Genomic DNA, 15,036 nt, shown 5'->3' with positions numbered 1-15,036 from the left:
AAAAAACAACACCTCTTTATTTATTTCTCTCACCCCCTATTCTTTTGGCTTTTTGGAACAGAAACAGCTTTTATTTATATGCTTTTAATGGGGTTATTATTCATTACACAAACCCACAAGTGACCTTCATTTTCATGACCATTTTGTCTTGTTTGCTTTTAAATAAACCTGTGGGTATTCTTGTGTTTGCGTGTGTGCAAAAACTGGATGACTCAGAAGGAATAGTATTAGTGATGATCTTTATTACTCACTTTTCTATTTCTTGGGTTCTTCAAAATCATTGAAATAAATAAATACTTCCATATATCACATACTACTACTTGATATTCATATAGTATAGTATTTTATCTTGTCCATGCAATGCAAATGTAAACCATAATAATAATAATTTAGTACAATGAGTTACACTTTTACTAGTATTATTAATTATTAATAAAATAAAATTCATGTTTTTATTATTATTATTGGTTTAAAAGCTACTATGATCCTAAGCAACTGTTGGCCACATGTCCCTTTATATATCACTGTTTTCATGCCTTTATGCATAGTACTACTTTGTTTGATTTTGGGTTCAAAGGGAAATTTCAAATGAGGTTTTCTTTTCATGCCATCAGCTTGATTTAGTTCTCTGAGTGAAGCTACATTATTAGCACTTTGCAGGGGTCAAGTGTCAAACCCCTGCAACAACAACAACAACAACCAAGATCCCATTCACATCCCTCATTCCCTTCTTCACTTTTAAGCTTAAATTTTATATTTTATATTTTTTATATTTATTTAAAAGATCTTATTTTTGTACTTTGGCTCTCTTGGTGGAGAGTAGGCAGGCTACTGTGGATCTTCATCTCATATTCAAATGTTTGCAAGGTTGGTTTACTAGCTTCTATTATATTATGTTCATATCTTTCTCAATTATTTACTTGTAATCTATTGTTAAATACTTGCATTTATGTGATTTTTTTTGTCTACATCTATATGTAAAACCATTTTAAATGTTGACTTCCCATGTAGGACCTCTAAAAAAAGAGTATTTGTTAAAGTCATTCTTGCTTTATTTTCTTTTTGTGATAAAATTTATACAGTGTTAACATATGCAATGGATTCCTCCATTTCTATAGTTGAAGTGATGGTATTTATGAAATTTAAGTTTTTAATGGTTGAAATTCTAACAAAATACTTCAATACTAGACTATAGGTAATACATGGAAGAAAAACTTGTATCATTTATTGTACCACAAAATGGTATGGGATTGATATATTTGAGCATTTATGTCACTAAGATTTTTTCACTTTGTAGTTGGATAAGTGGTTTTATCTACATGAAAAAGAAATGTTGATAGTATTTGATTGCAAATTATTGAAAAGTATTACTATTTTGCACTGTTTCAACAGGGATATGATAGTGAGAGTTGATTTTTGAAAGTCACTTCTTGACAGTAAAAATAAAAAAAATAAAATTTCCAGCTAGGAATGTGTCTTGTTGTTTATCTTTTTAGTGCATAATATTGGTTTCTTCCTTTATTGGCTACTGTTTTTAAAAAAAGGTACAGTCAATTTGCTGCATACATTATTGAATTTTGAATTCAATAGTTGGTTATAGACTAATTTCACAAGCAAACCTCTTTCAAGATCTTGAATTTATGATGTTATTTTCATCTTTTAGGTTGGATTTTGAATTGATTTGATTTGGTTCCAATTTTGATCATGGAGAACAATGGATTCTATATCCCAATGGGTGATAATTACATGATTCAAGATGAAAACTTTCAATCAGCAAACATGGTTTCTTTTAGTCAAAAACCATATCTTGATCATAACCATCAAAACCACCATTTTACGCCTGCGTTTAATACGAATTCAATGATCCCTAATGTCCCTTCAATTGGTCATATGGATGTTCCAATTTCTGCTACAACTCTAGCAGCCCTTCTTGCCTCTAGATATGGTCAACAAAGTCAACAAAGCCAATACGAAAGCTTAAATGTCCCTCCTTTAACTCAAAATCTCGATGTTTTAAAAACCGTCACTCCAAACAATTATTTTCCTAATACAATGCCATCAGTATACAACACGCCCGAAAATTTTGAATTCGATGAAACACTTGGTGACATGAATAGGAAATGGGAATTCAACAAGTTTTTAACTCCTACAAACGAACGAATGGCGCATCCAAACGAGTGGATATCATCCGAAAATCACCCGAGTGCGAGTTTGGAAGGAAATGAGTTATCTTTGAGTCTCGCAACTTGTTCTGACATCAGCAATCTTTCTTTACACGGAAGACAATTAGCGAGTGTAGAACAAGCGAGTCCTTGTAATAGTAGAAATGTCTCATTAGGGTTTGATTCTACTAGCACGAATAGGCCGATTCAGGTTTTGCAATGTTCGTCTAGATCAAATGGTTATCTTCATATGATGCAAGAGATCCTTACCGAAATCGCAAGCTTTTCGCTTGCAAATCTTGATCATACAACCTTTAAACAGATGAGTTCTAGTGATTTTTGCGACGGAAATAACAGATTTGAAGATAGATTCAATCCGGTTTTATTATCAATGGGTGTAGAATCGAAAAAGAAACATTTGCTGGCCTTACTAGATATGGTATGTCACATTTTCACCAAGAATCAAGATTTTCTTGAATTTGGTTTTTAAAATGTTCCATAGTCTAACCATTTTTTGTCCAAAAAGGCTAAAGTTTAATACTTTTTGTGACCTATGTATCATGGTCACCAAGAATCAAGATTTTCTTGATTTTGGTTTTTAAAATTTTTCATATTTTAGCCAATTTTTGTCCAAAAAGGCTAAAGATTTAAACTTTTTGTGACCTATGTATCATGGTCACCAAGAATCATTATTTTCTTGATTTTGGTTTTCAAATTTTTTCATATTATAACCAATTTATGTCCAGAAAGACTAAAGTTCGAAACTTTTTGTGACCCAGGTCGACGAACGATATAACCAATGCTTAAACGAGATTCATACAGTGATATCGGCTTTCCATGCTGTAACTGAATTGGATCCCCAAATTCATGCTTGTTTTGCACTTCATACAATAACTTTCTTTTACAAGAACTTAAGGGAGAAAATAAGTAATCATATACTTTCAATGGGACCCGATTGTAGCACAATGGATCCTGCAGAAGAAGAGCTTTCGTCTTTTTTACCGAAACAATGGGCTCTTCAGCAACTAAAAAGAAAAGATCATCAGTTATGGAGGCCCCAAAGAGGCTTACCAGAAAAATCCGTTTCTGTATTACGCGCATGGATGTTTCAGAACTTTCTTCACCCGTAAGACGATTTAACCGACCCTTTGATTAACTTGAAATGTTGTGTTCAGATTTATAAGGATGAGTTTGTTTGCTTGCAGGTATCCAAAGGATGCAGAGAAACAGTTGTTGGCTGTAAAAAGTGGATTGACAAGGAGTCAGGTACTATACATACACACAAAATAACTTCCTATTAATTTTTTGATTCAGAGATGGTGTAATAAGTGGGTAAAATATCAAATGAATCTGTATAACATACGATTACAAGTATTATTATTTTGTCCAAATATACACTTTAGAAAGAACATAATCAGAAACTACACATGATCCAGTTTAATGGAAAAAGTTAACGGCCGTTAGGCAGAGGGACCAGCCAGGTAACTAGTGCAAATGTGGGTGACCAACCGCGTCTAAAACAAACATAAATGGCTATCTTGTAATATTTTACAAACATTAGGGACCGAGTCTTGAACCTTGTCCGGTTAGTTTTGTAATGGTGACTTGGTAGTAGGTTCAGGCTAGAAGGGTGATTAAGCTATTATTTGTGAACAGGTTTCGAACTGGTTTATAAATGCAAGAGTTCGTTTATGGAAGCCGATGATTGAGGAAATGTATTTAGAGATGAATAGAAGGAGAAGTCGCGATGAAGAAATAGCAAGTAGTCAAAGAATCCAGCAATATCAGAATTGAACAAGAGGATAAACTTCTTTCCTATAATCATGTTATCTTCTGTTTATGGCAAAACTGAAGCCTTTTTCTGAACTTAAATCTAAGTGTATATTATTATTATTATTATTATATTAATTATATTATAATCATTAATATTGTATCTGCCAAGAGTATTAATATATTTTTCTTGAGTCTGCAAAACTAATGGTTACGTAGTATTGTAGTCTTATAATGGATCAAGGTAGGTGGCATAACAAGGAGTGTTATATGTTCTACTAAGATAACAGAATTGAGAACGAGTCGCGTTGACAGGGTGAAGAAATGAAATGACTGTATGCATTTTATCGAATCGGAAAAAAAAGAACAAAAATTAAGGTACAACAAGATTTTTTAAAGTGAATCTGGAAAAACGAAAAGTGAAAGTGAATCTTCTGCACATAAATGAAAGGATTGAAGAGATTATCATGTTCACCGAGAAATCACCCGAAATAGGATCTTGGTCTGTTTTTCTTTTTGAGAAAATTGCGTGGATAGTCCATCTGGTTTGTATTAGATTGCATGGATAACCATAGTTGAGGTTTTGAGTGTGGATAGTCACTGTGGTTTGCAACAGGAGTAATAAGGATAGTCCAAATGTCTAATGTCCGTTAACTTTTCTGTTAAATTTGATCATGTGCAAAACATGTGAGGGTTTTTACGTCATTTAATGATTCTCTTCATTTTTTTTGCCACTTTTCTTTCTCTTTTTCTCTTTTTACAAAATCCACAAAACTAACCTTCAAATCAAAACTCTAAATTCATCTACACAAATAAAATCGTCAATTAAACCTTTGGCAAGTAGCGGCAGCAACAACGAACCCTTTATCATAAGTCAAAAAAGGAAATTTGGAAATTCTCTCTTTTTTGGCGATTGTACGGAAGTATTGTTCATCGCTGATTCATTTTATCTCTTCACGAAATTTGTTTGTTAATCTGTTAATTTCCTTTCGTTAATCCACGAATCCTTCTAAGAAAAAGCCTCCTGATCCATCCGGTACAAGTAATCGTTCTAGATCTGCAAAAAGGTTAAAAAAACGTTCATTCACCTTTATGTCCAATCAATTTTGAAAATTCAAATTCAAGTGATTATGATACTTGTAGTAGTAGTAAATCGACTTCTGCAATTAATTGGAGTGAGTTTAATGCTCGAAAAGCTAAGGAGGTTAACTCTAATCCGGAATATGCAAGATCTGTGAACCCATTCATCAGGTCTGGATTTAATATGGAAAATTTGAAGGTCGAGCCTGCTAATAATGATGTTAGTGTTGATATTAAGGCCGATCTGCTATTGAAAATGTCGTGAAGCTGGTGATTATATCTGATTCAGTTGCCATGTCTTGGATTTCTCAAATTGATTCGATGGCGGCTATAAAGAACGTATTGTTCATGTTAATGATGTTACTGAGCCTCGAGATGTTCGTAATGATGGGATGAAGAACGTATTGTTTTTAATTTAAATGATGAGAAGAATTAATGTGTTTTGTTTGCTGCAGTTTTCGTTTGACTTTTATATTTCAAAGTGGGCAGTTTGAATAATCTCAAGCTGCAGATGATAAACAATTATAAACTAAAGATAGGTCAAATGACGAAAATACCCTGCATGCTTTGCACGTGACCAAATTTAACAGAAAAGTTAACGAACGTTAGACATTTGGACTATCCTTGCTCCTCTAGTAAACCACAGTGACTATCCACACTCAAAACCTCAATTATGGTTATCCATGCAATCTAGTACAAACCACAGGAACTATCCGCGCAATTTTCTCTTTCTTTTTTTTTAGCTAAGACAACGAATACGATTGTAATCACAGGTAAAACCGATACATGCGAAATACAATCGAAAGGCTCAAAAAGAGTAAACAATCTAAACCATCCTAAGAACAAGCTAACTCAATCTGAGCCCAACGTAACTAAAAACCAAACATAACATCAAACCAATCTATGTTGGTAATTTTAGTGTCATCTAACATTCATTTTAGTTAATTGAGATTTACTTGAAGTCTTGAATGCAAGAATTAGCTAGTTATACTTAACAACGGGTTCGGAGAGTGTGGAGTACACGCCCGTAAGAGTTGGCTATTAAATGTCTCGCAAATTGCGGGGGTCAAGGGGGTTGCGCCCCCTTGCGGGGTCTAAGGGGCAGCGTAACGCAATCGTTCTTGGTATTCTGCCAAATGAAAAGTTTCAACCTTTTAAATAACAACTGCCAATAAAACTGTTTTTCATAAACGTTTTTGGTATTCCGCATTCATATCAACAACATAGAAAACAACACAGATTCTCTAATTCGTGATTTTGATTTCTTCTTGCCTGGAAACCAAATCGTTATTCTCTTATCCCAATTAGGATTTCGTCTAAACCTGATGCTTGTGAGGGACGAAATACTTAATTAGAAAAGTGTTTCACGATTCAGGAACCAATTCAGATAATCTGTTTTCATACCCATTTTCTTACAATCTAAACAACATAAAAAATACCAATATAGCCACTCCTACTTTGGAGTAGCCTAGTCTGTAACAAAGCATCAGACCAAAAAGGGGAGCTCTGGCTTCCGCAAATGTGTTGGAGACCTTTGAGATGCATTATAAAGCTCTAAGGGGTCCATGTAGCTGCTGCGCCCACCCCCCTCTTAGTCAATGGGGCAGCAGGTTCGAAAATAACCCGAACAAAAAAGCGAAGCCGAATTAATTGGCATTAGAAGCTCCCTTACTATTCGTTTCATCCGGTCCAATAACCCGAACAAAAAAGCGAAGCCGAATGAATTAGCATTAGAAGCTCCCTTACTATTCGTTTCATCCGGTCCAGACATGATCCCGTAGACTTTATCGGCGTGCACATATTTACCTTTCCGAGACGTAAAGGAATATGATAAGACGTTGGCCAAGCTACTACAACTTAGGGTGCCCAAAGATCGGGAAATCAACCTGCAATCTATCAAGTCTTGAAAAAAACATTTATGGTTAACATCCGAAGAACCCCTCGTCTTGGTCATGTAACGCAAACTTTCCGTTACCATTCTTCGGCTAACGCTTAGATTTCCTTGTCGAAGTTTTTTTAAATGGGAAAGAATTACCCCCAGACTCATTATTAGCAACAACAACAGGTGAGGCATCAACGAATTGCACAAACAGATTGCAAGATCTTAGTCTATTTGAGATTATTTTGGTCTATCTGAGATTATCGTAGTCTATTTGAGATTATCTTCTATTTTTGATTGTTCATTTTAATCGTTAATCAAAGATGTTTTCTTGGGTCTCGTTTCTTTCGTTTCTTTTCTGAATAAATCGAAAAACCTAAAGGATCGAGCCGATTATTAGCTGCTACGAAAGAAAGAGGCTTTGCAACTTTGCGTTGCGAAAGAATGTTCTGCCGAAGTTTTAAGCAAGAGCTTATATCTCAAAACTTGTTATTTGATATGTTTATTCGTATTTATATATAGGGTTAAAGTTACAAATATGTCATATACTTTCACTTTTGTCCAATTATAAGCTATATTTTCCATAATAATTTATAAACTTTCAAATGGAATGAATGTCCGTTTAGCAATGCACTCGATGCTAAATAATTGAATTCCCCTGAAATTGTCCGGCACCTTCGCGCGCATACGTACATTCCGTCATTAAAGTGCTCCTACCTTTACTTTTACTGTATTCATGTCAACAAAACAAACCAACAATGAAATTATTTGGGGTATATAGCCCACAATGGAACAAGAGTGAAATTATATGACCTATTTGTAGGTCTAACCCTTCTATACATCCATTTCAAAATGGATGGCCAAACAGATATCAAGTTGAACTTAGATATCATGTTCCACAAGTGTCAAAATACCTAATTATGAGTTCCAAATTGCATGCTTAAACACTTGTCAAATAACGGATGCTGTCATGCATCCTTATTTACATGTTTGTAGTAAGGCAACTTGAAAAACCTAGTGGAAATTATAAATCGCGGGAAAGAAGTTTTTTAAGTGTTAATATAACAAAACAAACTGCTGGTTATACAGAAAGTGCCATACCCGAAGAACAGGCATGCTTATTCGGGAGAAGTTAAGTTTTACGAGCCATTAGTTTATCAGAACAAAATTGTCGTTTAAGCTCCATACTTTGGAGCCTTCCAAAGCTTAAACGCAACTTCGTGAAGAAATCTATCAGCTGGTATAGTCAGGTTTCCTCCATTCTGCATCAACATTTAACCGATCAATAATCTCATGCACTGCGAAACTACAATAAGTTTAGACAGAATATAATCACAACAATCAGATGTTGACAAGTTTACACCTAAATAAATATTCATTATCAGTTAAATCAGTAATTACTTCACTTGACAATCAGAAAACAAGTACAAAATCTCAGGTAACTAGAATCCCTAAACGCGGACAATAATGTGTCTATAAAATAGATACAAAGGATAAACTGAATCAAATACTGAAATAACGATCGTATAAAACAATTAACACGATAATATAATATTAATATATTGATTAATATTAGCGCATAAAAATTTCGACCGTAAGTACCTTCACCAATCTTGTTAGTGTATCTAAGATTGTTATTAGACATTTGTCTTATGTTATGTAAACTTAGTTACTAAGAAAACTTAGCTATTAAGTTTTCTTAGCTATTAAGTATCCTTAGTCTTTAAGTATTCTTATCCATTAAGGATACTTAACCATTAAGTAATCTTATCCATTAAGGATACTTAGCTATTAAGTATTCTTATCCATTAAGGATACATAGATATTTTAGTATCCTTAGTTGTTAAGTAATTATCGATATTCGTGATACTTACCTCTTAAGTTTTCTTAGAGGTTAAGAAAGTTAGTTTTTTGTAACCTATAAATAAGAGTTGTAATCAAGAGTTGTATAAGATAACAAATCTTCAAATAATATAACCAACCTTCAAATTATTTCTATTCTACACTTTTATTATGTATTCTAATCTACTTAGCAACAAAGTCTTGCTATTTTAATCTTTAGCATCAAAGTCTTGCTAATTTAATCTTTAGCAACAAAGTCTTGCTACCTTAATCTTTCAAGAGTAGATTTATATTCTATTCTTGAACATTTACAGTGGTATCAGAGCTCTCTTCTTAAGGGACTGTTTTATTCACGATAAAGAAATTTTAGACTAGACATGGCATCTAGTTCAACTGCTCCAGCAATTCCAACATTTAATGGATTGCACTATCATATTTGGGCAGTAAAGATGAAGACATATTTGAAGTCTCAAGGTTTATGGAAGGTTGTAGAGACTGATGAAGATCCTCCAGCACTCAGAGCAAACCCAACTGTTGCTCAACTAAGAAATTATGAAGAAGAGTTGCTGAAGAAAGATAAGGCACTTACCTGTTTACATTCAGGACTTGCTGATCAAATTTTCACCTCAATAATGGACTTGGACACACCAAAAGCTGTGTGGGATAAAATCCAAGATACCTATGAAGGTTCTGATAGAGTAAAAGCTGTCAGATTATTGACTCTCAGACGAGAGTTTGAATTGTTGAAAATGAACGATGATGAACTCGTAAAAGATTATTCATCGCGAATAATGGATGTTGTTAATCAAATTAGACTTCATGGTGACAAGATTTCAGACCAGAAAGTGGTGGAGAAAATAATGATAAGTGTTCCTCAAAAGTTTGAAGCCAAAATTTCGGCAATAAAAGAATCTTGTGATGTTAGTATGCTTACAGTTTCTGAACTAACTAGCAAGCTTCAAGCACAAGAACAAAGGGTCTCTATGAGATCTGAAGAAAAGGTTGAAGGTGCTTTTCAAGTGTCTTTCAAAAATAACAAGGCTGAAAATTCAAGACAAAACACGTACAAGAAAGGAAATTACAAAGGTACTTTTCCTCCATGTAAAATTTGTCAAAATACAAATCATGAAGAAGTTGATTGTTGGTTCAAAGATAAACCAAACTTTAAGTGCAATTTTTGCAAAAGGTTTGGACATATTGAGAAATATTGTAGAGCAAACAAAAATCTGGGCCAAACAAAAGAATTTCAATTAGCAAATGTTTCTGAGGAAGATCAGGAAGCAACTGAACACTTGTTCATGGCCTCGCATGTCGATTACAAAAGTAGAGATGTGACTGCTGATGAAGGAGCCTATTGGGATTGGAAGATGAAAGAAGTTAAAAGGCATGAAGCTACTATTTCAAGTCTCCAAAATGAATCTCATTATGATGATCCAAAATTTGAGGTCGAAGACACAACTGACACCGAAGTTTTGAGAACCAGAAAAATTGCTGATGTTTACGAGTCTTGTAATCACATTGTTATGGAGCCCAAAAGCTATATTGAAGCTTCCAAACACGATGAATGGAATGAAGCCATGAAAGCAGAACTTGAAATGATTAAGAAAAATGAAACATGGAAGCTTGTTGATCTGCCAAAGGGTGTGGACTTTGGAGAAACTTTTGCTCCAGTGGCTCATTATGACGTGATCAAGGTATTGATAGCTCTAGCTGCTCAACGCAATTGGAAAATACATCATCTTGATGTGAAATCTTCATTTTTGAATGATGAACTGGAGGAGGAGATTTATGTAAAGCAACCTCAAGGCTTTAAAGTAGTTGATCAAGAAGAAAAAGTGTACAGACTATATAAGGCACTTTATGGTCTAAAGAAAGCACCAAAGGCGTGGTATTCTGAGATCGACGCTCATTTGATGAATCATAATTTTAGGAGGAGTTCAAGTGCATTTTGTTGGAACTCAAAGAAGCAAAGAATTGTCGCACAATCTACTGCAGAGGCGGAATATATTGCAATCGCGGCTGCTGTGAATCATGCTGTTTGGATAAGAAAGCTGTTGTCCGACTTGGATCTTACACAAGACAGTCCAACAGTCATCTATTGTGATAACAAATCAGCTATTGCTATAGTAGAGAATCCGGTGCAACACGGAAGAACAAAACACATCAATGTCAAATATCATGTTATTCGAGAAGCCGAGAAGAATAGAGAAGTCAAGCTGAAATACTGCACCTCCGATGATCAATTGGCAGATATGCTTACAAAGTCTCTCACGGGAATGAAGCTAGATCAATTGAAGACTCGCTTATGATGTCCAACAACAATCTTAAGGAGGAGTGTTAGTGTATCTAAGATTGTTATTAGACATTTGTCTTATGTTATGTAAACTTAGTTACTAAGAAAACTTAGCTATTAAGTTTTCTTAGCTATTAAGTATCCTTAGTCTTTAAGTATTCTTATCCATTAAGGATACTTAACCATTAAGTAATCTTATCCATTAAGGATTCTTATCCATTAAGGATACTTAGCCATTAAGTATTCTTATCCATTAAGGATTCTTATCCATTAAGGATACTTAGCTATTAAGTATTCTTATCCATTAAGGATACATAGATATTTTAGTATCCTTAGTTGTTAAGTAATTATCGATATTCGTGATACTTACCTCTTAAGTTTTCTTAGAGGTTAAGAAAGTTAGTTTTTTGTAACCTATAAATAGGAGTTGTAATCAAGAGTTGTATAAGATAACAAATCTTCAAATAATATAACCAACCTTCAAATTATTTCTATTCTACACTTTTATTATGTATTCTAATCTACTTAGCAACAAAGTCTTGCTATTTTAATCTTTAGCATCAAAGTCTTGCTAATTTAATCTTTAGCAACAAAGTCTTGCTACCTTAATCTTTCAAGAGTAGATTTATATTCTATTCTTGAACATTTACAAATCTGTTAAATTTTTCGAGGCTGAGTTGATATAGAACTTATGATTATGGGTTCCATTCCGTACGATACCGAAAAAACCGGAACCGATACCGAACCGGTACCATTTTCTTAGTTCGTTTCGGTTTTCGGTTCTTAGTTTTGGGAAATTTCGGTTACAGTAATTTCGGTATCGGTATGGTTCGGTTCAGCTCGGCATTCGTATCAAAAAACTGTGGGTAAAAGTCTCACCTGAGACAATGTGTAAATAACATCTTAGGTGAAATAAGGAGTAGGTTGTACGTTTGCTGGAAAAAAAATGAGTAATGATAATTGAGTTGAGTTTTATACCTCCATAAAATCTTGAAAAGCGAAGGTTTCCACCATATCCTTCCTAGTAACAGCATCTTGCCATTGAGCGATCATCATCGGGCAATAGTTCCTGTAAATTAACACTCAAATTAGTAAGATCGCGAGTCACAAAAATTCCACAAACGATTAACATAACATACGCTTGTTTACCTAACGTTAGTCCTCGGATTGCTACCTTTCATCGTGTAACTTTGACGAGGGTACAGTGAAGCAAAATCAGATTTCGTCGTTTCCTTTTTATTTAAAATCGTAAAATTCGATTCATCATCTTTTGAGGTATCTCCAAAGCTTAACACAACAGAAAAATGAAGTCGAGAACCTATCTGGGATTTCGGTTTTGCTTTGGACGTTATCTCACCAACCAAAGAGTTAATATATTCTGTATATTTACTAACCGAACTTTCTTCATGAGTTCCAACGTGCACAAAAACTAAATCAAATTGACTTGTTTCTAAAACCTTTTCTTCTTGAAATCCGAGCAGATTCAGCAACTCGTTAGCAATAAGATTAACGGGTGAATCCACGAGTGAACCGCTATGTTCGATCAACTCATTTGGTTGCAACACAGAAAGACCAAGTTTGCCTGCACATGATCTTAACTTTGTATTTTCGGTAACTAAAGCTGCTCGAACTCCCATAAACCTAAATTGAGCCAAACGGACCGCTTAGATGCAAAAGATTAAGAAATTCAACTATTAAATATACTAACTATGGAATTTTATTATAGGTGTTATTGTAATAGTACCTCTCTGATATAGATGGTGTTAAGCACTTGTCTTGAGAGTCCGAACTCTGCAAAGGCATAAATAGAACAATAACAGATGACAAAAATTTAAAAACTCAGCCTTTCATATTTTATTTATAAAAATTATATTTTGAAACTACTCACCAAAGTGTTAAAATCTTCATACGCATCCACTAAATTTAGGAATTCGCCAATTGTTCGGCCATCCACATAGTCTACAAAAATCGTATGCCCGGATATAAATCAAGAATTATGCAAGGTATTTAACTAATAACTAGCATTCCTTATCATTATCAGAGTGCTCCCAACCATGACAAGCTTCCTCACCGGAACTAGCTGCCACATCAGCACTTCCTCACCGGGACTAACCCAGGACTAAACACTCCCAACCATGACATACTTTCTCACCGGAACTAGCTGCCACATCAGCACTTCCTCACCGGGACTAACCCAGGACTAAAACCCTCCCAACCATGACATACTTTCTCACAATAATTGGGACCCACATTTAATTATTTTAACTAAATTACAAAGTGAGTTCGAACCGTTACACATTTAGTGGGTTGCAGTAATCAGTATATAGATAGTTGCATTTGTCCTCTACCCCCAACAAAAGACCATCTCATAAAATACAAATTGGCTTACAAACATTAGCATTTCAAGTTATTTAAGTAATAAAAAAGGTTATGAGCAAGGTCAGCCTAGTTTTATCTAGTATATATATAGTTATTTACAGTGGTATCCCATCTGAAATATCATCTTACAGAGCATATACAATTTACACTTACAAGCATGCAGATTTCAATCACATTAAGTCAGGATACCAATTTATCAGCGACACTATTTTACTACCTATTTTTACAGGGAAAAAAAAAACATAAACCTTACATGTAAAGAACTAATCAGATCAAATACCAAAAAAAAAAAAAAAAAAAAAAAAAAAAAAAAAAAAAAAAAAAAAAAAAAAAACCTCAGATGAACAAGAGTTAAATAAAGAAAAAAACCCCAAAAAGATGACCTAATTTCCAGCAACGTCTTGAAATAGATTACAAAAAGTTTTAAACTTTTAGATAAAAACCAAAACCCCATTTCCCTAACATAACCCCCTTGATCTCCACTATCAATTTCAGAAAAAAGATTGAAGCTTTTTTAATTTTTTTTTTTTTTAGGGGTAAGAAATTAAGTTGAATATACCTGTAGTAGGAGGATGAAAGTTGGGGAGAGATAAAAAGCCACATAAAGATTGAGCTGCTAATGAATGAAGATTTGTATGAGATGAATTCAAAGATGGAGCTAATCCATCACCGTATAACACTAATCCTCTGCTGGGTTTGTCAGCCATTCGATTCAATTCTTGATTCTCAAAAGAGTTGCGTTGATTTTCAGATCTCAATTTAGTTGTAGCGTTTCCCTTTAATTATTCGTTTAAGTTGTATGTGAAAATCACGGAGCCCAACCATCATAGGCTGCGGTGATTTTGTGAGCGTTTTATAGTTATATTATATTATATACAGCTCCGATATGGTAAAAAATGGTGTTACAAACTTCGAGTATGTATGTAGGAAACTAGGAATAAACTAGACCCGTGAAACTATGTTTTAGGCATTAAGTGAACGTAAATGTTAAAATCATTTAGTTTAATGACCCGTGAAACCACATAGTCCGACTAAGAAACTCGTCAGCTGAACATTTCATCAAACACTTAAAATGCATATTAAACAATCTACGTCAAATCATAAGAGATAATATTGATTGTTATTTTATTTTAAAAATGTAAATTAAATTATAAATTTAGAATTGATTTTCTTCTGCCTAGCTTTTATAACTTCTCGTACTCAATTCAAAATAATTAATTAAAATAATTCAAAATTATTTAATTTTAATAATTATTAATAAGATTTAAAAATAATGATTAATTAATAAGATTTAATTTTAATTCAAAATTATTTAGATTAATTAAATCACCAACCATGCTTAGATTTTTTTTTTTTTTCTTTTTGATTTTTCCTTACATCATCATTATATGATTTTTATATTAACTATAGATAACTAGTACGTATAATATTTACTGTAGAATACCCAAATGTATTAATGAAAAAGATATATCAAAGAAATTAGTAATTATTAAACATAATTATTGAAAAAATCATATTGATGGTCTAGAAATTGTATTGTTATGAAAATAATGAAGTAAAGAAATGAATGATCAATTTTATTATACATCACTTATTAGTTATTACTATGTATGACGGGAGTACTTTCTCCT

The 15,036-nt window shown here is 33.5% G+C and overlaps 2 protein-coding genes across 4 annotated transcripts; one reads left to right on the top strand and one right to left on the bottom strand.

Annotated features, from left to right (window-relative positions):
• The first annotated feature begins 520 nt into the window (after positions 1–520).
• Positions 521–4,034, top strand: LOC139858271 (homeobox protein ATH1). The gene is made up of 5 exons (XM_071847138.1): positions 521–867; positions 1,664–2,601; positions 2,942–3,288; positions 3,368–3,428; positions 3,819–4,034. The coding sequence occupies exons 2-5, from the start codon at positions 1,705–1,707 to the stop codon at positions 3,954–3,956; spliced, it is 1,443 nt and encodes a 480-aa protein (XP_071703239.1). The 5' UTR covers positions 521–867; positions 1,664–1,704; the 3' UTR covers positions 3,957–4,034.
• A 3,367-nt stretch (positions 4,035–7,401) lies between these two features.
• Positions 7,402–14,233, bottom strand: LOC139857927 (uncharacterized). 3 transcript variants are annotated; one of them, XR_011762742.1, is made up of 7 exons: positions 13,965–14,233; positions 12,915–12,985; positions 12,771–12,817; positions 12,176–12,667; positions 12,005–12,095; positions 7,993–8,153; positions 7,402–7,619 (listed from the first exon to the last, which is right to left on the bottom strand). XR_011762742.1 is itself a non-coding variant. In XM_071846774.1 (6 exons), the coding sequence occupies exons 1-6, from the start codon at positions 14,110–14,112 to the stop codon at positions 8,067–8,069; spliced, it is 936 nt and encodes a 311-aa protein (XP_071702875.1). In that variant the 5' UTR covers positions 14,113–14,233; the 3' UTR covers positions 7,933–8,066. The 3 variants fall into 3 exon arrangements, 2 of the variants coding, with proteins under 2 accessions (XP_071702875.1, XP_071702876.1); XM_071846774.1 differs by lacking the exon at positions 7,402–7,619 and having other exon boundaries at positions 7,933–8,153; XM_071846775.1 differs by lacking the exon at positions 7,402–7,619 and having other exon boundaries at positions 8,062–8,197.
• Positions 14,234–15,036: the final 803 nt, after the last annotated feature.

Source organism: Rutidosis leptorrhynchoides, chromosome 7, assembly GCF_046630445.1.
Source record: "Rutidosis leptorrhynchoides isolate AG116_Rl617_1_P2 chromosome 7, CSIRO_AGI_Rlap_v1, whole genome shotgun sequence".
NCBI classification, from domain to species: domain Eukaryota; kingdom Viridiplantae; phylum Streptophyta; class Magnoliopsida; order Asterales; family Asteraceae; genus Rutidosis; species Rutidosis leptorrhynchoides.
The sequence above is the reverse complement of the archived record's forward strand: the minus strand, read 5'-3'. Positions and strand labels throughout refer to the sequence as shown.